We start from the raw sequence: 23,857 nt of genomic DNA, 5'->3' as shown, positions 1-23,857 counted from the left end.
TTTTACCAATCCAATCTGTGTACAATCCCTAATTTGGCATGAAGCTCAAAGTACTAACTTCAGTGTAAAATCTGCTGAAAACATTACACTTTGTTGCCTGATGTATAACTGATTTTAAATAGTTTACTAATCCATTAATATTACTAGACTGCATCTCTGCCCTCAAAAAATACTTCCATGAATGCAGTTTAATTCTCAGAATTATTTCTGATTTCCATGGGACTTTTAAAAAAATAAACTTCAAAAATTCCTGAAGATGTCACATATTTCAATTTCTCTAAAATGTTTTAAAAGTTTTAACAAATTAGTATTGTTTACTGTCTGTCAGAATTTTTCTACATGAAGGGCTGCTCCATCCTGTATTATGTGGCCAGATCCTCGGAACACGGCTCCTGGCGGAAACCGAAGGAAAGTTATACCACGAGGCTCATTTCATCTTAACGATCTGGTTTCTTCTTGTCTACGGTAAATACCGTCTCTTCACCACTGATATAAAAAAAAATTAAGTGAATCTTCATCGCTCGTGATAATTACTATATTATCTCCACGGAAATATAGTCAGGTCTCCTTGTTTTCTCAAAGACAACCCACTGAAAATATATGCAATTCGCACCATTACATGTAGAAATTCAGTGATCGTGTGCTGTCAAAACAATGCAAGGAGGAGATAAGAGACCGCGGATGATGGAATCTATAATGCAAGGACATTGGTATAAAATGTGAAAATGAACTCCTTCCCATCCTGTAATTTAATATACAAATAACAGACTATCAATTGCACGGAACAATGTATAGAAATGACCACTAGATGGCAAATCAGCAACATATTGCACCCTGATTTCACCGCAAGTTCTCTAACAACCGTACAAGCAGTTATCATGCTGCCCAAAATCTGATTAAGCCATTTCAACAACGAAAAATTGAAGTGATGAACGAGGGAACTAAAAATCCGCAAAAAAAAAAGGCTTTAAAAGAGTAGTGGGTCTCAAGTATTCTGCGTTATTCGCTCACCTATCACGAGGTAATGCCCACTATCCTTATCTTCTCTCATCAACTGATTATCGCTCTCCTTACTATATTGTTTATCTGATCAAACGAACAGTTACACTGTGCTGGATAAATTATCTTAACCAAATAAGCTTTTAACTCCACGTCGAGCACAAACCTTTAGAATATAAACAATATATACCGTGAGCTGCACAAATGAAATTCGTAATCTTCCCCATGACGCGTGCTCTTAAAGCCGCAGTTTACAGGGTAGAGCTGGAGGAGGAGGAATCCGGCAGTGAGCCATGGAATAAAGGATGGGGGGGGGGGGGCGTAAAGAGGGGAGGAGGTCATCAAGGTGGCGGAGGGGAGCCACAGGAATAAGGGAAGACAATACAGTGGGAGGTAAAGAAGGGGTGGGGCTGCTGGGAGTTGGAGAAATGGATGTTGAGGCTATCAGGCTGGAGACTACCAAGGTAGAATATGAGGTGTTGTTCCTCCAACCTGCGTCTGGCCTCAACGTGGCGGTAGAGGAGGCCATGGATAGACATGTCAGTATGGGAGTGGGATGTGGAATTGAAGTGGGTGGCCACCGGGAGGTCCTGGCTGTTGCGGCAGACGGAGCGAAGGTGCTCGACAAAGCAGTCACCAAATCTGCGTCAGGTCTCACCGATGTAGAGGAGGCCGTACTGGGAGCACAGGATGCAATAAATGACACCCTCAGACTCACAGGTGAAGCACTGCCTCACCTGGAAGGATTGTCTGGGATCCTGAATGATAGCGAGGGAGGAAGTGTAGGGACAGGTGCAGCACGGTGCGGTTGCAGGCATAAGTGCCAGGTGGGGTGATCAGTGGGGAGGGACAAGTGGATGAGGGAGTTGTGGAGAGAGCAGTCAGAGGGGGTGAGGGGAAGATGTGCCTGGTGGTAGGATCCTGTTGGAGGTGGCAGAAGTTGCAGAGAATGATGTGTTGGATATGGAGGCTCATGGGGTGGAGGCTCATGAGGACAAGGGGAACCCTATCCCTGTTATATCGGTGGGGGGGGTGGGGACTGAAGGCAGACGTGTGGGGAGGAGATACAGGTAAGGGCAGCATTGATGGTGATGAAAGGGAAAACCCAGTTACTGAAAAAGGAGGACATCTGATGTCCTAGAATGGAAAGACCCATCATGGAAACAGATGCGGCGCAGGCAGAGGAACTGGGAGAAGGGGGTGGCATCTTCACAAGCGACAGGGTGGAAGAGGTGGTCAAGGTAACTGTGGGAGTCAATGGGCTTGTAGAAGATGTCTGTAGTTAATCTGTCTCCGGAGATTGAGACAGAGAGATCCAGAAAGGGAAGAGATGTGTCGGAGATGGACCAAGTGAATCGGAGGGCCAGGTGGAAGTTGGAGGTAAAGTTGATGAAATTGATGAACTCAGCAGGGGTTGGGAAATACTCAGCAGGCCAGGTAGCATCTGTGGCAAGAGAAAGTTTAGGTTAATGACTTATCGTCGGGGCTTTCATCCAATGAAAAGTCATTGAGCCAAAACATGAACTGTGTTTCTACTTCCACAAGTGCTTACGCAGCCAAATGTTTCCAGTGTTATTTCAATTTGAGAAACAAACACCTTTTGTACAAAGGTCTTGTGGTTTGTGCACAACTTAGCAGCACTAAACTGGATACCATAGGTTGAAGAGATGAGCTGATAGATACTCTCACATTAATGTCTGGAACCAATTGCATTTAGTAAAACATCTGCTTTTGGTGAAGCAGGTCGTAAGAACATAAGAAATAGGAGCAGGTGTAGGCCAACTGGTCCGTCAGGCCTGCTCCACAATTCATTAAGATCATGGCTGATTTGGCCATGGACTCTGCTCCACCAACCTGCCTTTTCCCCATAACCCTTAATTCTCCTACTATGCAAAAATCTATCTGCCTGTGTCTTAAATATAGTTAATGAGGTAGCCTCCCAATGTAGAGAATTCCACAGATTCACTACTCTCTGGGAAAAGGAGTTTCCCCTCATCTCTGTTCAAATCTTGAGGCTATGTCCCCTAGCTCTAGTCTCACCTACCAGTGGAAACAACCTTCCTACCTCCATCTGATCTATACCTTTCATAATTTTGTGTGTTTCTATAAGATCCCCTCTCATTCTTCTGAATTCCAGTGAGTAAAGTCCTAGGTGACTTAATCTCTCCTCATAGGCCAACCCCCTCATCCCCAGAATCAACCCAGTGAACCTCCTCTGCATCACCTCCAAAGCCAATACACCTTTTCTCAGGTAAGGAGACCAGAACTGCATGCAGTACTCCAGGTGTGGCCTCACCAGTACCCTGTACAATTGCAGCATATTCTCCCTGCTCTTAAATTCAATCCCTCCCGCAATGAAGGCCAACATTCCATTTGGCTTCTTGATAACCTGTTGCACCTGCAAACCAACCTTTTGTGATTCATGCACAAGCACTACCAAGTCCCTCTGCACAACAGCATGCTGCAATCTTTCACCATTTAAATAATAATCTGGTCTTCTATTTTTCCTTCCGAAGTGAATGACCTCACATTTACCAATGTTGTATTCCATCTGCCAGACCCTTGCCCACTCACTTAACCTATCCATATCTCTCTGCAGACTCCGCAATTTGCTTTCCCACTCAATTTAGTGTCATCAGCAAATGTAGATACGCTGCACTTGATCCCCTCTTCCAAATCTTTAATATACATTGTGAACAGTTGCAGGCACAGCACTGACCCCTGCAGCACTCCACTCACCACTGATTGCCAACCAGAGAAACACCCATTTATCCCAATCCTCTATCCATGCTAACACATTACCCCCAACTCCATGCAGCCTTGACTTATGGATAATCTTTTATGTGCCACCTTATCGAATACCTTCTGGAAATTCAAGTATACAACATCCACCTGTTCCCCTCTATCCACTGCACTCATTATATCCTCAAAAAAAAAACTCCACTGAGACATCTACTTGAACAGATCTTTTAAACAAAAGTCATTGAATTACTCCTCCATTCAGATTTTGAAAGCTTCTGAAAATGTTAGAGTGTGTTAATTAGGAGCATGATTTCCCGAAATGAATTTGATTTTTTAAAAAATTAAATATTAGCAGATTCAGACAAAGGTGGCAAAGCCCTACAGGAGATCCAGGTTTTTGCCCCAGCAACAAAGAGAGAGCCATAAGTTTTCCAAGTCAAAATGGTTCAGATTATCAGATCACCAGAAAGATTAAAATTCAATCAATTCTGACCAAGATATTTTCAACAGCCGACTGTGAAAAGTCACCATTGATCGGTTGCATTACTGGAAACGTCTTTTCCTGTCTTCAGACTTGGTTTTATAATGAATGCAGTAACATGATAAAAGAACTTGAAAAGGTTTATAAAATGACCCCTTGTTTTTTTTCCTGTCTCCACCACCCCCCAAGTTTTCAGCAATATCCAAGAGATTCACCTTCAATTTCTGGAAATTTCAGGGCAATTCTGGAGTCAGCAACACACTGCAGGAGGGATAGTGTTTCTTACTGTTTCTGGCAGTTCTGGTCTCCCTGTCTGAGAAAAGGTGTATTGGCTTTGGAGGTAATGCAGAGGATGTTCACCGGGTTGAATCTGGGGATGAGGGGGTTGGCCTATGAGGAGAGATTGAATCACCTTGGACTTTACTCACTGGAATTCAGAAGAATGAGAGGGGATCTTATAGAAACATAGAAGAGCAAGAGTGTAGCCCACCTACCAGTAGGTGCAACAAAGGGTCTTGGGCAACTCCTTGGTGTGGACAGAGTCAACCTAGAAAACATGCGCTCCTGTTGGGGTGATGCTGACAGTGACAGGACAGCTCTTCACAGTTGTTAATAAGCCTGTGTTACTGCTATTTTAAAGACACTGACTACACTTGGACATAGCCCTCGAACCCTCTAATGGGTGACATTGTGAGCTCCATCCTGATGCCTTGCTGTCTACCGGGGGTTTAATTTCTTGGGCGCCTTTCACAACACCCGCACACGTTACCTCTTCCTTTAGGCTGACGGGGTCCGCAGGACCGTCCTCCCTTTGTTCGACAGTTTGCTTCACACGGAATCGTCTGCGACCCTATCCCGGGGCTCCTCAGTCTGGTCTCGGCCTGCCCAACGTTCAGAAGTCAATGTAGACGCAAGAGACTGCAAATGCTGGAATCGCAGCACCTAGAACCGTCAACGTGAAGCCCGCGCAAATCTCGGGGCCACGTGCATTTAGTCATTAGAGATGAGGGACTTTGGGACAATCAATGTCCAATTGAAGGATAAACCCAATGCTGATTCGAAGCAGACCCTTTGTTCACTGCATCCCAAAATAAATTATAGGTCATCTTTTCAGCAATGATAATACAGGTGGAGTAGTTACAAGGGTCAGCAGGTTGAGATTTCCACCTGGACACGAGCTCTGCGCTTTGCCGCAGCAACTGAAATGTTAATGGTTGGGCATTTCAGTGCTGTGCGCTGATTTGATGGAGAGTTGGGCACCGCAATCAGCAGCAGTTAGGGCCAGCTGCAAATTAAGCGCACGTGGCCCCGAGTTTTGCGCGGGACTCGCGAAGGATTGCCCCATCGGATCGGCCTGGGGAAGGCAAGGCTAGAGAAGTATCTGACATCCTTTCAGTATATTGCGTCAGTTTTCCCTTCACCTGAGGATGACGCGCGATGAGAAATAAATAATTACTTCTTAATAACTTCATAACCACATTCACATCACATAAGATTTGTGTTCCAAATAGGAACTCAGAAACTTCCTTCATCCTCCATGACAACTCGAGTAGGATTAGAAACACGTTTGCAACTTGACTTTTAATGTAAATTTGATACTGTAAGAGTTCAGTGAAAATCATAAACAGCATCTGACCAAAGTATTTAGAATAGCTTCATGTCATGGAAAGTACTGTCAAGAATTTACATAGGCATTCTTACACCCCATTCAGGAAATCACGAAGAGATGAATGCAAAGTACCATTACAGTGTCATTGTTTTGTATGTTGTTATGTAACAATCGAAACACCACCAAGTCAACGATCAAATAGACATCGTTTTTTTTAACGTCATGGTTGTTGACAAGTACTGTCCAGGAGACCAGGGATAATGCTTCCCCCTGATCATATTCAATTAACAATATGTGTCCATTTGCCCAGGGACCTCAGTTTAACAATCAAGAATACAAGAAATAAGAGTAAGCCATCTGGCCTTTGAGCCAGCTCCATCATTTATCAAGATCATGACTAATCTTTTACCTCAGCTCCATGTTCCATCATAATTCCTCTCTCTCAATTCCCATAAGTCTGTGGTTCTATCTTGAATCAACTCAATGACAGGCCCCAGGTCTCTGGGACAGAGAATTCAAAAGGTTCACTGCCCTCTACAATCCTAAACAGCCGACCCCTCTTTCAGAAATTGTGCCTCTCTGCTCCTGAATTCCAAAAAACTTCCCCCCTGCATCCAGCCTATACAGTTCTTTCACAATTTTGTAAGCTTTAATGAGAACCCCTCTAATTAGTCTAAACTCTAGAGAATACAGTCCCAGTCTGGTCAATCTCTCAAAAGGCAAACTCACCATCTCTAGAACCAGCCCAGTAAATCTATACTGCAGTCCCTCCATGGAACATACATTCTTTCTTAGGTAAGGAGTCCAAACCACACACAATACTCTAGGCATATTGTCACCAAAGGCCTATACAACTGCAGCAAGACTTTCTTACTCTTGTGTTCAAATCCTCTCATATTAAAAGACAAGCAGACCATTTGCCTACCTAATACATCGCTGCACCTCATGTTGGTCCTCAGTGCCTGTGTACAAACAAATCTAGGACCACACGATCCAAATTATAACTATTTAAAATATTTTGTTTTCCTGTTCTGTGGACAACCTTGCATTCTGCCAGATTACATTCCATCTTCTTGTCTACTCACTCAGCTTATCTATAACCCTCTGAGGCCTCTGTACTTACTATCCTGTCCAGTTTAGTACTGTTAGCCAACTTGTTAATATGAAATTTAGTCTCCTCAGGTAAATGGTTATGTAGATTGTTAAAGGCTGGGTACCAAATACAGATCTCTGCAGTAGTCACAGCGTGCCAACCCGAGGAGGATCTCAATCCATGTCAGTATAAAACCTGCAGTTCCACGTGCACAAATCTTATTGAAAGTGTTCCAAAAATCCAAATACACACTTCCACTAGTTCCCCCTTACCTATTTCACTAACTGTGTCATCAATCAGTCAAATGTGATTTTCCTTCTATAAATCCTTGCTGACTCCACAATTATTCTTTTCATGGTATTCTCATACATTCTCAATTCCTTACCACACAGAAAGCTATTTGGCTCATCAAATCTATGCTGGTTCTCAAAGCATTCCCACCAGTCCGATTCCCCTAGTTCACTTTTTCTCCCTCCTGATTCTCCTTCCATTCACCTCTGTAAGAAGCCAGTTGACCTAACACATCTTTGGGATGCAAAAGGAAACTGGACACAAAAAAGAAACCCACAGGGTGGGAAGAACTTGGGTCACTGGAGCTCTGCTGCAGCAGCATTAATGCTAAGCCACAATGCTACCCATATTATGTAATACCCTTTATTATAGATTCCAGCATTACCCCTACCACTGACGTTATGCTAATGGTCAGTAAGAGGGAGAGAGGAGTCACATTTGTTAACTTCCAATTCACAAAAACAATTCCAGAATCTATGATGTTTGGAAGATATCTATAACCACATTTCTCAAAGATGGCAGTGGACTGCCTTCTTGACATATCGTTGAAGGCAACTTGATTCAATCATGTTTGTACAATAGTAAAATTAAAATCACAACCAGCAAAGACTAGCTTCCTTCCTTAAGGAACATTAATGAAACAGCTGAGTGCTTTGTAATAATCCAAATCTTCAAGGCAACATCTACTGATATTTCCAGATTTTAATTTTTTTAAACAAATTGCCTCTACAAACTCCAGGATTGTGCCTCAATAACCTTCAACATTCCATGCTGCCAAAAACTCTGATAATCAGAGACATGTTACGGACTCAGTGAAAGTCCCTTTAAGATAGAGTGTGTGTATGTGTGTGGGGCATGCTTACGTCAATAGAAGATAAAGGACGTAATGACGTTGTTGAAGAGGTTAGAAGAAGGAGGAGAGAGAGAGAGAAGGGAGAGAGACACCAGCCTGCTTGTTTTCTCTATCGATGGATGAGAAACAATAACTGTGTTTGCCACTGAAATCCATGTATGGAAGTTGGAAGTAATCCGGTGGAGTTCACTTTGTTGCTGACCTGTAGAAGGAAACAGGTATTTGTGTGTGGACGACCACGGTTCGGATGCTTTTCGGGGTGAGGAAGTCACTACCGAGTAAACACTGGAGTGTCGTTTGGGTTCCATTGTGGAACATTTGGATTTCGTATGTACTCTCTCTATGTTTCTCTACGTCTACATCTTATCTTCAGACAACGGTGGTTGTTGAAGAAGCCCTTGCTCACGTTTCACCTTATGGCTTGCGGAACTGAACTTTAAGAACCATTCCGGAACTGGGAGTTTTGGACTTTGTCACACACACACACGACGAGTTTAGTTTTGGGGTTAACGTTCGAGGTTTAACATTTTTGAATTCTAACATACTAACATTTTTACTTTTATTTTACGTATTATCATAAGTAGTAATTAATAAAATAGTTTTTAACACTGAATCATGCTCAGTGTGTTTCTTTTGTTGCTGGTTTGTGACAGACATATTAAAATAGTTGAAGTTGATGAAAAATTAGAAATAGAAATTAACTTATGAAACATGAAACTATTAATTTAGAATAGATACTCAATTAAATAAAAAAGAAAGAAAAAAACAAGCAGAAACCCCATTCAAATTGAGGAGGACATGCTGAATGTATTAGGTATGCCTGCCATACAACAGAAATTTTAGATGCAGTGTGCATCTGGCTCACTAAGTTAGAGAATGCAACAGCACCTGTATCAGATCTTCAGCAGCTGAGGAAGTCTGGAAAACGCCATCAATGTGTAACACAAATGGCCATAGCATGATCCAGCTCATTATGTCTAGAATTCCTCAGTTATGTATCCTCCATCCCCTCAAAATGGAATCATTCATTTACAAGTTTTCATGCACACATTGCCAATACTGCCATGTTCTCTTCTCTACACTTGGGAGATTTATTTAATCTAAAGTGCATTGTTAAACTCAATTACAGTTAACTGTATTCTCCAGCAATAAAGTAGCAATGCCCAAGGGACTTTAAAAAAAACTTTAATCAATACAAAATGATCATTAACAATGTGTGCAATTCATGGGCATGTTGATGAAACATGCCTGAAGACAGAACATAATTTGTTTCCCTACTCAAAAAGTTGTTCATTGCTTAACTGCAGCTTCAATAGTGGTTACGGTCTAAATTACAAAGATAAAATCTGTGGACATCTAAATTATCCAAAACCGAAGAGCTTCAAGCTTGTTGAAGCTGAGATTTTTCTTGATTATTCAGATTTCTGAACTTCTCAGGTACCTTGTACCAAGTAATGGTTATTATACAAATTAAATATTTATCACGATAGATATATTGAAAATCTCATCCTTTTCCAAGTGGAAAACACTATGTGCAAAAATGCCTCTGTAATAGTTCATCTGTAAATCTTCCATTAGAAAAGTATTGTAACAGTCTTCCGTCAGTTTATTTTCATAGCTCCAGTTGTGGAAAATTAAAAGTTAGTGATGTTCTCCCAATGTAATTCTTCAGATTATTTTAATATACTCCTATATGCCAGTGCTGATCCATGGACAGTGTAATGTTCTGGTAACTGAAAGAAATCAAAACAGGTGGGAAGATTCAACCTCATTTTGCAAGTAACATGATTCACTGCATAATGGATAGGATAAAACTAGAGAAATACATTGCTCTTAAAGCAGGAATATTGTTAATGGCACCATGTAAAATAATACTCAGCAAATTATGATTTGACGGGTGCTCAAATAATTAAATCCTTGGGCAACAGTATTGAGCAGAATGCAAATTCCAAACAATGAAATCTTGTTCACGAGAATCAATTCATTCTTAGGTAAAATCATCACAAAATGCTTGGAGCATTTTGCCACTTATTTTTTTATTTCTGTGCCACTTTAGATTTGTTGCATGCAAGATTAATGATATTTTCAAGTGGACCTAATTTTTTTCCAGTCCATTTTATATCAAATCATTTCCTTACTTGTGCACCGAGTCTAGAGAGGTATCGGTTCCTTACTGCAAATGCATTCATTGGCTGGATTTTGGCCAAGTCTTCAATTTGTTGTTGACGAATACGGTCCTCTTTTGCAGCCCTGCAAGACAAATAAAATATACATTTTAGTCATTCATATGTCAAGCTTTGAACCAAAAAAAACATAGCTAACCACTAAGATCACTGTTGAGAGCATGAGTTTTATCTTTTGAGATATGGTAATCAAACACCAAGTTGGAGTTCCAACCCATACCCCTAAAATCACAGGTGTCTCCCAAAGTCCAGATAACTCCAGCCTAATTGCCAATATTCTTTATTCATGTGTCTTCTAAGTCTGATAAACGATGATTGAAAAGTGCTTCGGATGTTCTTACTTTACTGATGGATAATTCCAAGATCTGTTCATACAGGGCAATGAGAACATGGACTAAAACTTTATTCATCGCTGCAACTCTGAAAACAAAAGCTTGGAGACTCCTGCATCAAGCATAAACACATTGCAAACAAAAAAAAATCAATCAGTATGTATTTCTGTTAACCAAAGAAAATTTTAAATAAAACATTTCCATTCGTTAGCAAACTGTTGGTTCAGTTTAACATACAAAACCATTACATGGAGTACTTAATACAGGTGATCTTCTTAAACAGTTCAAATTCAATATTTAGTTCAATTAGAATGAAAAACAATCACTGAAATGCAATAGATTCTTCAAAGAAAATAAAAAGTCAGTTCAACTTGCCTCCAATCAAATGGAAGCTAACTTGCAATCAAGTGATAAATACAGAGCTGGCCAGCAGTCTTACATTAGTCAAGTGATTATACAGAAGTCAAATACAAAAATACCACTGTGCACATGAAGTGACTTTTAATGCAACAACCAAACACCCATTTGAATTACTTCACTGGCAAGGTTAATTTGTTTTGACAAGATGTACCTAATTTTAGCAACTTTTTTTAAGCAGCAAAGAATTATTTTTCAGCTTGGCATTGCTGCCTGTATGACAAAGCTTTCATCATTATTTTCTTAAGCCTGTTATGCAAGAGGTTACAAGAACAAAAGAACTTACCCATTCAAGGAATACCAACTCAAATGTAAATAACGGAACCAGGGATCACAGGATTGCTCCAGATGCACCATTTTACAAATTGTTAAAAAATTCCAGACAGGCATTAACTCATTATATTTAAATATAAGTAAATGTATTTAAAACATTTGACAGTCTCCTAAAGTAGAATTACAAAATTTTGCCACTCAGTTTTTGGTGTTACAATCAATGGCAACATAACAATCTTCAATTAATCTAAGTGCTTTCTTCCCACAACCCCCCCCCCTCCAAACTCTGTAAAGTGTATTAAAATATATTCTTCATGTTGATGTTTTGATGAAGAAAGGTTGTGTACTTCTGGCCGAGGGCTGCTAGTCCTAATTCTCATCTGTAAGAAATTGTGGTGAAAGTTACTATTATGAATCAGCTACATGAAATTATGAACACTAACATGACCACTCATGGGTTTCCATTCCAGTTAAACAAACACTGCTGTTCTTTATTAGAAGTTACTGTGCCTAATCACTGCTTCAACTTTGCCAAACAATATAATTCTTAAAATGCAGGCCCCGTAATCCAAGTAACCTTAAAGTTCAACTGCACATGTCCAAAGGCAAAAGCAACAACAAAAAAGCTGAAAACTTTGAATATGACACTGCATACCAATTTTAAGAGTCATGCATGCACAGTGATTCTGACTGGGTATAAAGCAATTATTCAAGAACATTTATTTTGGTGAAAGTGAAAGAGTGCAAGAAGTTGTTCAGGTTCAAAGAGGTTCACAAATTACAGAAGTAATTATCATAGTTTGTAACTATGGCAAAATAAAATAATTGTACAGAATTTAAAAACTGGCTCTGGACAATAAAGCCTGACATAACACTGGCTTTTCACTGATACGATTAGCAGGATTTGGAAGAAAAGTATAACTGAATATTTTAGAAAAAACAGAACAAAACAACTGGGGAAAAAAAATTTTCGTAATGGTTTTAGCACCAGAAGTGTTTCAAGTCCAAAAACAGTAGTAGGGGGTGAGGATGTTAAAGATGATACAAGACCAAAAGTCAACAACCTAGCTGCCATTTTTATCTCTATGGTGTTCTCAAATAGAATGTAAGTACTTAATGTTCACGACAAGATAATAAAAGATTTCTACTAAGTGTTCAATTCAGTGCCAAATTTATTAATCACCCCTAAAATTGATAAAGTTGGAGACTTGAAATGAAATTTTTATTTTTATTTTTAAACCCAACAACTGGCTAAATATATTAGAGAACTGTCAGAAAAGAATCTCTGCCCAATATTTCTTGAAGGCCATATAACTGTCAGAAAAGAATCTCTGCCCAATATTTCTTGAAGGCCACAGGTTAGAACAGCAGAGAGGAATCCTTTACTGCATCAAAACCACCACCACAAAAGACTGCCACCAATAAACAGAAGCACGAAACCATTAATAGTAACATTTCACTTTGATTAGAAAAGAAATAAAACTCAACATTGGTATTGGCACAGCAATGTTGAACGCAAGCAAAAACTATATGGTAATCTTTAAGCACACATTTTTGTCCCCAACAATCAGAGCACAAGATTTGTGATAAATTAAGCTCTACAATATCTATAGTTACTTCATAAATTGTGAATCAGATCATTTGAAACTATTTTCCCAAAGCCTTAAAAGATGTATCAAGTTTCCCATCTCTAAAACTTGACTGAAAAGTCCATTATACCAAATGTCACTTCCAGCTATTTATTGTATGGTGCACTTAATGGTAACTCAAAAAATTATTATTAGACAACAAAAAGCTAATAAAAGTTATGGATGTTAAACTGGCTCCAGAATAAAGTGTTTTACATGCATAGTTTTATTTTTCCGATTACTTATTCTATTCCAGCAGGGTACTGTTTACTTTATATTTTTTCCACTGCCTGGTCCTGCAGGCCCTCCATGATTTAGTAAAAACAACATTCTAACTAGATATTTCCAAGTTTCAACAAAGGCAAACAACTCATATCTATGAACTCACTCAAATGCTGGAAGCTGCTTATTTTTATTTATAAAAGGTATACATACTCATCAAGTATAACCTGATCATCAGCCAAAGCATGTATAAGAGAATTTAAGATCCTTGAAGTTTACGGATCAATGAAAGAGCTTACAGATAACTGTTTATCCTAGCTTCCCAATAATTTGTACTCAATGACTTTTGAAGGCAAGTTTCTGCTCTCCCCCTTTCCAGTCAGACAAAATTTCAGAATCCTGTGCTGCTTTTAAGATTATCTGTACCAACACCATAAGAACACAGGTGCATCCCCATTAGTCCTTCCCTTTTGAGGATACCAAGAGCAACATTATTTTCAAATACTACAATTGTAATTGTGCCAAACAACTCAGTCACAGAGTCCAACAAAAGCTCTTCTGCACTCCAGCTGCATCTCAGAGTTCTGCTGATCCCTCTCTTTTCCCCTTCAAAATTAAAACAGAAATTTGCGAGTTTAAATTGAACTGGATTAACACAATTTGACTCCAATAGCAGGTCAGAGGTGAGGAATCCTGCAGCAAACAATTCACCTCCTAACTCCCCAAAGCCTGTCCACCAACTACAAGGCTCAAGTCAGGAACGTGATGGAATACTGTCCACTTGCCTGGACGAGTGCAGCTCCAACAACACTCAAGAAGCTCAACAACATATAGAACATAGCAATCCGCTTGATAGGCACCACATCCACAACCATTCACTCACACCGCCACACAGTAGCAGCAGTTTGCACTAACTACAGGGTGCAATGCAGCAACTTACCAAGACTCCTTAGACAGCATCTTCCAAACCCTTGACCTCTTCCAGCTAGAAGGACAAAGGCAGCAAAAGCATGGGAACACCTCCACCTGGAAGCTGACCTCCAAGCCACACACCATCCTGACTTGGAAATATATCACCATTCCCTCATTGTCACTGGATCAAAATCCTGGAACTCCCTCCCTAACCCAAACATCAATGACTGCAGTGGTTCAAGAAGGCAATGCTTCACCACCCTTTCAAGGGCAACCAGAGACAGACAATTAAATGTTGGCTCAGCCTGTGAAGCCCACATCCCTTGAATGAATAAAAAACAAACTAGCAACTGAAAACCAAGAGAATCAGAACAATGGCCTTATTTTGTCCAGTTATTCTGGACCCTAACCAAACTAGCAGAAAACAACTGCTATTAAATTTCCCAAATACTCCTAAAGCTCGATATCAAATAAAATAAAACAAAGAATTCAAAGAACTGTAACTGTCCAATGCTTGGCCAACATTCATACCTTTAAAGATAAACGGGCAATTTTTCTATACATAAAATATATGAAATTAACAAAAGATAATTGGATTCTCTACTTAGTGACTGCCTGTTCAAAAGAATTCCCACATCATATCTCCAATCTTTTTTTATATATAGCTCTAATAGGTATCTACTATTTTAAATCCTTAAAAAAAACTGACACTCAAAAATAACCTGTTAAGAGCAAGCATTCCAGGATCGGGAACAAAGGATCTGATTCTGTATCAAAATGCCTCAGAGCAAACCAAGAAATACTCAAAGATACTTAATGCAAGAACAAGCGTAGTTCCTGCAAGTTAAACTATTTGCTAAGATAGAGAATGGGTTGCAAACGTAATCAAATTTGAAAATGCAATACAACTATTTTATCAAATTTTATAATTTTGTAACAACCTGTATGCACGGAGTATAATCACCTATAGTTCAAAGATGACTGCACACATGATGACTGCAGTTACAAAATGTTAATTAACTCATTCTTACATACAACTCTACAACTTGGTTTCTTTAACCTTTTGGACAGGTAAATCCAACGATAGAGAATGAGATTTTCAACAAATTCATATTCTGAAGTGTCTTACCAATGACCAACTACAAGAATATTTGAACAACTAATCACACAATAGCTGGGAACTTTAAAAAAAAATCAAATACAATTTATCAAACATTTAAATATTTAAAAAAGCACCTTGTACAACTGTAAGCCATCACTAATGCAAGTTAACTTCAATGACAGCTTGCCAATCAAAATCATAATTTCTTCAGATTTAAAGGCAAAAACAATCTCAGACTCAGGGTTTTAATCTATCAATTTATTTTCCAATTCCCTTCAAATTAGATGATACTAAAAAGTCACTGCATTAGGTTATTGAAACAAAAACAAACTTAGGGAAAATGCTAAACAGGATGGAAGGGTAGCCCTGCGTAATAAGTATTAAGTACTGTATTAGAAACAGAGGACAAAGTCATCTGCAAGATGCCTGATATACAGTAAAAATCTCAACCATATCTTTGTTGAATATCATCAGTTTAAACTTGGTGCTAGTTCATCTTACAATGGGACAACAGTGGAAGCACAAAAAGACACAATGAATGCATCTCTGCAGGTCTTAACACCACTCACCTACCATTCTCTACCACAGCACCATGGTGAGCAAGTAGAATTGGAACACAATCCATCCAGCCATTCTTAAATACTCCTCAGACTATTTATAAATACCAATATATTGATGGAGGCCAGGAACAGGTTGCCTGTCAGCACTTCATCAATCAAACTACGAGAGGAAGTGGAATTTAAAACCTCAGGAGAAACTCAATCATGTGTTGTACCCAATATTGTGTTCAATAGCAATATGTCCTTTATGATAGACATATAAAATTACAGACAAGTTTAAGCTATCACTTGATGAACACAGACACAGCATACAAATTCACTGATTTGTTTTTTTCCCAGCATTGAGGATATAAGGTGCTGTTTGGACAACTAACAGTCTTGTTTCCACAATTACAAATCACCTTGCTTTTTCTACATGTTAACAGCATTTAAGATTGTTAAAGGTAGTTTAGATTATCATTGTTAAGAAAGACTTTCTATTCAAAAGATTGGAAATGTAAAAAGCAGTTGAAGCAGTTTAGAAGCCAAGTTTCTGATACCTCAACCAAATTGGCACAAATAACAGAGATTCATTCCATTCCGGGTACCCTTGGGGGATTCAGACAAAATTGGATACCATTCACAACTTATGCCATGAGCCTAATGCACTGCTGGCTAATCTTTTGACCTGGATAATTCAGACAGAATAGACAATAAATGCCAAAAGCTCAAACAAAATGATGCTTGCACGGCAGGAGTTACACAAAAAAGAGCCAACAAAAACAAGCAAAGTGACACTAGTTTCACAATAAACATGATATAATTTGCAAATTTTAAATTCTCTATTAAGTTCCACCATTTACTTTGCTTAAAGTAACAAGAATTTTGGTCTAAAATAGAGACCCTGGAGGATTATTATAGACAAAATTCATTTCACTGCAACCAAATTAAGCAGCAAGCCTAAGGATATGTGCAATAAGATTAGGGATTAAACAGGAATCAATTTTGGTACATTTCTAATAAGTTTTTTTTATTCCAATTATGCCATGTTTTGCAAGTTCTTTCAATGCTCCTTCCATAGTGAATTTAACATTGTAACACTGGACTGAATCCCATCAAGAAAGTCATTAAAATAACCAAAATATACAAAGTTGCAACAGTGACATCTTCTTTCATAACAGTTTAGACCAACTACAATATTCTTCATAGAAAAAATATTCAAACATATTAAAATTTCCCGATACTATATGACATTTATCTAACATTAACAAACCAAAAGTGTATACTATTAACATCAACCCACAATGTACATGCTACCATTCCATCAAAAAATGGAGGAGCTCAGCTTGCAATGATGCCCCATCTTTGCCAAGTAACTGGCAGTCTAAAGATTTAAAATGCTAACCTTGCTAAGCTTCTAGCAATTTAGTTACTTGCACGATTCAGTATTTCCCCCCTGCAACCAAAACAATCAAATAATTGAATCTCATGAAAGGGAATACCAATAACCCACTTTCAGAATATTGGGGTGTAACCAATTACTTTTCAAAGGAACAGAGCATAAAGTAGTAATTGCTACCTCTTATGTTTTCAGATATCTCTTGCTATGTCTTTTGCTTGTGTTGAGGGATAAGGTTATACCAGTGGTACATTATAAGAATCTTTTTTTTAAATTCTAAAATATCACAGTAACGGGACTTTCTCGACCATTGCAAGACAAAGATTTTAATGATGAAATTAAACAAGATACAGGAAATGCTCTGTAAACCAGGCATCGATAGGAAAAGAGTTAACAGTTCAGCTCAATGATATTACATTAGAATAAAAGATCAAAAGGTTCTGATGCAAAGTCAAAGACTGCAAACATTCTATTTCTTTTCACAAATGTTGCATGGCCTGCCAAGCATTTCCTGGTTTTCCTTTACAAATTCCCATTATATTCAGTAGTTTACTTTTGTAGCTTAAATGTTGCCCAGGTCCTGCTGCATGTGGACAGACACTTCGAGTTATGGATGGAGATGAATGCTGAGAACTCAATGAACACCCTATTTGTGCCTTAGAGAGAGAGTATTATTGATGTACTAGTTGTAATTATGTGAAGCTAGGATATTTCTCTATGAACTCCCGCAATACCATCCAACAACCAATTCCTTTTCTACATGCTAAGTATGACTCCAGTCCACAAAGCATTTCCCCAATTCCCTGTGATTTTAATGTTAATGGAGCAGCTTGATGGCACAAATTGACAATTACTGCCTCACTGTCAATAGCAGTTGCTCTCAATTTACTCCTGGAATGCAGCCCTTAGTTTCTGTTTGAATCAAGGTAAAAATAAGGTCAGGAACCCAGTGGACCCATAAGAAACCATACGAATATGTTATTGGTAATTACAGACCGCATGATTCACCTTCAGTAAATATTCCATCGTATTGGTGAGAGTAAGCAGTTGGCTCAGTAATTGACCAGATTGCATTTTTGTGCTTTTTGTGGACATTTTTAGGTAATTTTCTATTTTGTACAGTGTATTCTGGAACAGATAGAGTAGAATCAAGTGTTGTTTTAGAGCATGAATACTCTATACATGGCCAATATACTGTTTAGGCCTATTGCCCGAGTTATATTTTAGGTACATAGCCATTTCTTAACAGCAAATTAGCTGAATTGGCTGAAGACTGGCTTCTGTAATAGTGTGATCTTCAGGACCACATTGAGGTGGATCATCCACAGAGCAATTCTGGCCAAGGACAGTTACAAAGGTTTCTCAACTTTTTTTTGTGACATCTGTTCATGAAACTGCTACTGCCTGCCTCTCTTCACGTTAGCTAGCATCAACAATGTCACAAATGGCAGGACTAGAGTTTTGAAATTATTTATTTGTTCCAGGATCAGTTGTCTAACAGCATGCTGGTTACACCTGCATGCAGCCACATGCTACAGATTCATTTTTGTTGCACATGCTTTTGTTCCTGTTATATTTTTCTACATTTCTTAATGGACCATGGTTGATGAACCTGCTTGAAGGTATTGCAGAGAGAAAATGCCAGGCCATAGCATTACAGACTGCAGATACAATTCTGCTGCCACTGAAGGCTCACAACACCTCCAGGATGCCCAGTTTCAAGCTGTAAGATCCGTTCGAGATTTGTCCTACTTAACACAACATTTGTGCAATGTAACACATTAAGCATCTTTATTGAAGACGGGCTTCATTTTTACAACAGTTGTCCACTTATTCCAAAACTGTTGTCTATATATGCATTTGTGAAAGGCTAATTAGGTTTTTAGGTTGGATTAGATTCAAGAGTTGGTTTTTCCTTTATTTTTTATCTTTCACCACCTGCCCCAAGGCCAATCTGAAAGCCATATCCTTCATGAGCAATTCAGCATAACACAGTTAAGTTGCTGGCTGTCCAATGCAAGTACCTTTCATCCATATATTTGCTTGCTTTCAATCTAACTTGTTAAATGATAATTCCATGCTATACCCAATTCATCCAATCTCATGTACTTCTCAAGTCATAAATGAACTTTCAAATAGGTGATAGTTATATTTGGCTAACAACTGAGATTTGTTTTAGGAAGAATGCTCAGTTTTTTCCTTATATTCAGCTATCTGAAAAGCTTATGTAGCTACAAATGCTCATTCTGGGAGGTTTTAAAATGAGATCAACATTGTCTGTCCATTTACAGCTTACACAAATGGCTAAGAATTTAAAAGGTAGATCTTTGGGGGAGGACTAATTTGAAGAATATTAATTAATGAAGATAAGCTTTTAGTTCCCAGCCCTAGAGAATGGCCAAAACAAAAATAATGTAACATTACTAAACAAGTTTGGTTTCTAAATTGTATTTTGAATCCCATTCTCCAAAAAAAAGAGGAAACTGCAAGGGCAGTTGTGTTATTAAAACACTCATACAATTTCACTATGTGATCTTTCTATCCTCCACCCTTAACAGAAATAAAGATTTGTTCACAGAATTCAGGTATCTACATGTTTGATCTGATAACAAGTCTGCAGCTGCACTCTCAGAACAATTAAAGAATGCTTTTACTTAGGAAATGATCTTCACACTGAAGTTACCCAAGTTAATTTGATCTTACTCTTGCCCTCTGTCTTAAACATATGGACGTTTCAACTCATATCATCTCCTGACCCAATAGTACTTACTCTGCTGCAGCAACAGCTTGGAGTTTTGAACGTTTCCATGCAGTCACATTCAGGTCACCTTCTAAACAGGTTCAAAACAAAAATTGTTATGAACATTTTTGAGACTCTTTGGAATGAGCAAAAACACAAGGCATAAGAAACTTTAATTGGAAGTCGCACCTGACAATAAATCCACAAAATACAGCAGAACAACAGCTATAAGTGCCACTGGAAGATAAAAAAACAAGACAATGCAGTCAGACTTTGATAAATACAACACAATGAACTAAAACAAATTAAAATGAACAAACTACAACCTAATTTAGTTAAAAAAAATTAGGCTTATAAACTGTCAAACTTCTAGTGCAAAATGAACAATCATAAGTCTTTAGAATTTTTATTTCAGGTCTTGGTAGAAGCACGAATTGTAAAACTAAAATGCAACTATAAATTTTGAATGTAGGTTAAGGACTATAATTTTCTCCTTTTCAATATTTTTATTAATTTCAAATAAGTAGTACAAAATGCATAAAACAAAGGAAAAAAAAGAAAATGTTACAAAATGGATTGTAATGAATCACACTAGAAATCACAATGCTTCATATTGATAAACAAAAAAGATATCAATTGATATAAGTTGGAATAATTTTATTATATAAAAAAATCTAACCCCACTACCAAACCAAGGCTGTTTAGTAGCATCCTAAAGACATAGTAGTATTGGCCAATATCTGTACATTAAGCACCAAATCAGTGGTTTTGAAAGTAGTTCAAAAGAGGTCCCCATAATATTTGAAAGTCCAGAATAGATCCAGAAATAGAGCAACGGATCTTCTCTAAATTTAGATATGACATGACATCCCCGTAACCATTGAGCAGGAGTGGGAGGAATAGTTTCCTTCCATTAAAGCAATACAGCCCTCCTGGCTATAAGAGAAATGAAGGCCAATATGTGTAAGTCGGAAGTCTCCAATATAATTCTGAGAGGACATACTAGACTATTAAAAAAAACACACCAGATTGACACTTTCTGAGGAAGGAATTATTCCAGACTCGCAAAGGAAAATGGCAAGCAATTGAGGAAAACAAATCTTAAATTCTTGGCCATAAAATACATTTTTCATTGTTATATTGCAATTAAACTCACCACAATTTACCAACCAGAGTAAACAGGTGAGAAAGTTGCTGGTTTCCCAACAACCCCCCAACCAAAGGGACAAATGAAACACACAGTAATGCCTCAACATCAAGAATGTCAAGTTATTTTTCTAATATTGAAGTAGAAACAAACAAAAGCATGTTTTTTTTATATATCCAAGGCATTATTTGCAAATAGTGAAATTAAGATGCTCTTCAACAGATCAGTTGAGGCCCCAATTTCACATTCTTCCATTGCCATATTTTAAACCACTCTTTCAAAAAGTGCTGTGCTCTGTGTAGTAGCTTCCTGATTTTCAGGATCAGTGTGGCACCAAGTTATCAATAATTGAAAGTTTACTGTATTGTCCCATGCAAAAATCCAGGTATCATTCACTTAGCAAAACAACTAATAGACTAAGAAATGAGACGAGTACAGAATGTACAATACTTACCACAGAGACAAGCACAAAAAAATACTTCAAGAAGCAGGTAACCTTTTGAATCCAATATAGAACCCGCAATGATTGCAATCACCGCAAGACCCAGATTCTGTATGGACTGCATGCTGAAATAGCAGATTCACATATTTATGATAAACAAAACCACAATCAGTATAAGTGTCCGCACAAAACTAGGCTTATTGAATTGCTGAAAAACAAAATTTCTGAAAAAAATAAAGCTGATGATTCCTCAACAGGAAACATGCAAGATGAGTGTTTCAGAAAAAAAAAGTAAAAAATGAAGATCTTCCCAAAACTGAAACAATCACAGAATACAATTTCATGGAATCATAGTACAGCACAGAAACAGCCCAACTCATCCAGCCGATCATGATACCCATCCATGCTCGTCCCATTTTCCCATATTAGGCCTGTGTCCCTCTATACCATTCCTATCCAAATATCTGTCCAAAGATTGCCATTGTCTCTGCCTCCATGATCTCCTCTGACAACTCATTCCAAATGTTTACCACCCGATGTACAGAAAAACTTGTCCCTCAAATCTACTTTAAATTTCTCCCTTCCCACATTAAACCTGTGCCGTCTTGTTTTTGACCCCACAGTTCTGGGAGAAAGACCGACTATCCATCCTATCGATGCCCCTCATAACTTTATAAACATCAGTCTCCTGCGTTCCAGTGAGAATAAACCCAGCCTATTCAATCTCTCCTAACAATGACAGCTCTCCATTCTAGTCAACATTCTGGTCAATCTCTTCTGCACTCTATTGCTGTCAAATCTTGCCTGTTGTGTGGCAACCAGAACTGCACACAATACTCTTAGGTGCCCTCTAACCAACATTTTTGTACAACAGCAACATGACATCCCAATTCTTATGCTCACTGCCTCAACATTTGAAGGCAAGCATACCAAATGCCTTTTCTCACTACCATATCCACCCTTGTCGCCAGTTTCAGGAAGCTATGGGCTTGCTCCTCAAGGTCTCTCTGGACATCAACGCTTCTAAGGTTCCCTTTATTTACTCTACATGTCCTACCAGAATTTAAATGCCCATTACCTCACATTTGCCTGGAATAACTGCCATCCATCACCACTCTGCCCAACTTTCCAGTTGATCTACATCCTGCTGTATCCTTAGACAACTTCCTTCGCTATCTACGACTCCACCAATTTGAGTTGTCTGCAAACTTATAAATCATACTACTTACATCCCCATCCAAATCATTCACATATATTACAAACAAAGGTCCCAGCACCAATCCCTATGGTACACTAATTGTTACAGATTTACAGTCAGAAAAACACCCATCCACCAGTACCCTCTGCCTATCACCAAGCCAATTTTGGTTCCAGTTTGCCAAAAGACCTCGGATCCCCTGTGCCTTAATCTTCTGGACCAATCTACCATGCAGGACCTTGTCAAAAGCCTTACTAAATTCCATGTAAACTATGTCTACCACACTGTCTTCATCAATTTTTTCGGGGTATTTCCTCAAAAAAAAACTCAGTCAGATTTGCGAGACACGATCTCCCCTGCACAGAACTGTGACTCATCCTAATCAGTCCCTGCCTTTCCATCAGAGTCTCAGTAATCTCTTCCCTTAGCATCCTGGGATAAATCCACAGTCTGATGGGACCTATCAACACTAATATGCTCCAATATTTCTAGTACTTCCTCCTTCCTGATACGGATATGGTCCCTTAACTCTCCAGCCTCCAAATCCTTCTCCCTGGCAAAGAGCTGTGAAAAGTATTCATTTAGGATTTCGCTCATACCCATCTGCATAAAGAGATTACTCCTCTGGTCCCTCAGGGGATCTATTCCTTCATTAGCTATCCTCTTGCTTCTAATATACTTATGAAAGGTTTTAAGATTCTTCTTAATCCTACTTTCCAAGGTCAATTCATGGCCCCTTTTTGTCCTCCTGATTTCTTTGGGTTTTCTCCTTTACCCCCTATAACTGAAAGTGACTTGTTCGATATAAACTTCCTTCCTGTACCTGACATACACTTCCTTCTTATCCCTGATCAAACCTTTAATACACTTCATCAACCATGGTTCCCTAAACTTACCATCTTTGCTTCTTACCCCTACAGGGACATGCTGACTCTGATCCCTCACTATCTTGCTTTTAAACACCACCTACTTATCAGATGTAGTTCTCCCTCCTCCCGCAGCAGCAGCTGCTTCCAATCAAGCTCTCCCAGGTCCCATCTTACATTATCAAAATCTGTCTTCTCTCAACTGAAGGACAAACTTTACTTTTTCATGCTGCCTTAAAGCCTGCTGAATTACAGTCACTATTCCCAAAGGGTTCTTCCATGGTCACTTCTAGCACTTGCTTGTCCTCATTCCTGGGAGGACTCTAGACTCCTTAGTAGTGGATAGGTTTTGGTTTTTTAAAAATTTTATTTATAGCGTGGTAACAGGC

General features: G+C 38.7%; 1 protein-coding gene across 2 annotated transcripts in view; it reads right to left on the bottom strand.

The window, feature by feature from the left end:
* Positions 1-9,228: 9,228 nt before the first annotated feature.
* The window catches only part of mfsd1 (major facilitator superfamily domain containing 1), a 35,436-nt gene continuing 20,807 nt past the window's right edge, over positions 9,229-23,857 (bottom strand). Inside the window, exons 13-17 of one of the 2 annotated variants that reach the window (XM_052017192.1) lie at positions 21,417-21,529; positions 20,005-20,052; positions 19,846-19,906; positions 10,207-10,318; positions 9,229-9,801 (exon numbers count right to left, since the gene is read on the bottom strand). In XM_052017192.1, coding sequence (XP_051873152.1) covers positions 9,742-9,801; positions 10,207-10,318; positions 19,846-19,906; positions 20,005-20,052; positions 21,417-21,529 — 394 coding nt within the window. In that variant the 3' untranslated portion in view covers positions 9,229-9,741. Of the gene's footprint in view, positions 9,802-10,206; positions 10,319-10,637; positions 11,654-19,845; positions 19,907-20,004; positions 20,053-21,416; positions 21,530-23,857 lie in introns of those variants that run through there. The other variant, XM_052017193.1, reaches the window with a different exon arrangement.

This window comes from Pristis pectinata, chromosome 6 (genome assembly GCF_009764475.1).
Source record: "Pristis pectinata isolate sPriPec2 chromosome 6, sPriPec2.1.pri, whole genome shotgun sequence".
NCBI lineage: Eukaryota > Metazoa > Chordata > Chondrichthyes > Rhinopristiformes > Pristidae > Pristis > Pristis pectinata.
Note: the sequence above shows the minus strand (reverse complement) of the source record. Positions and strands in the feature narration are given on the sequence as shown.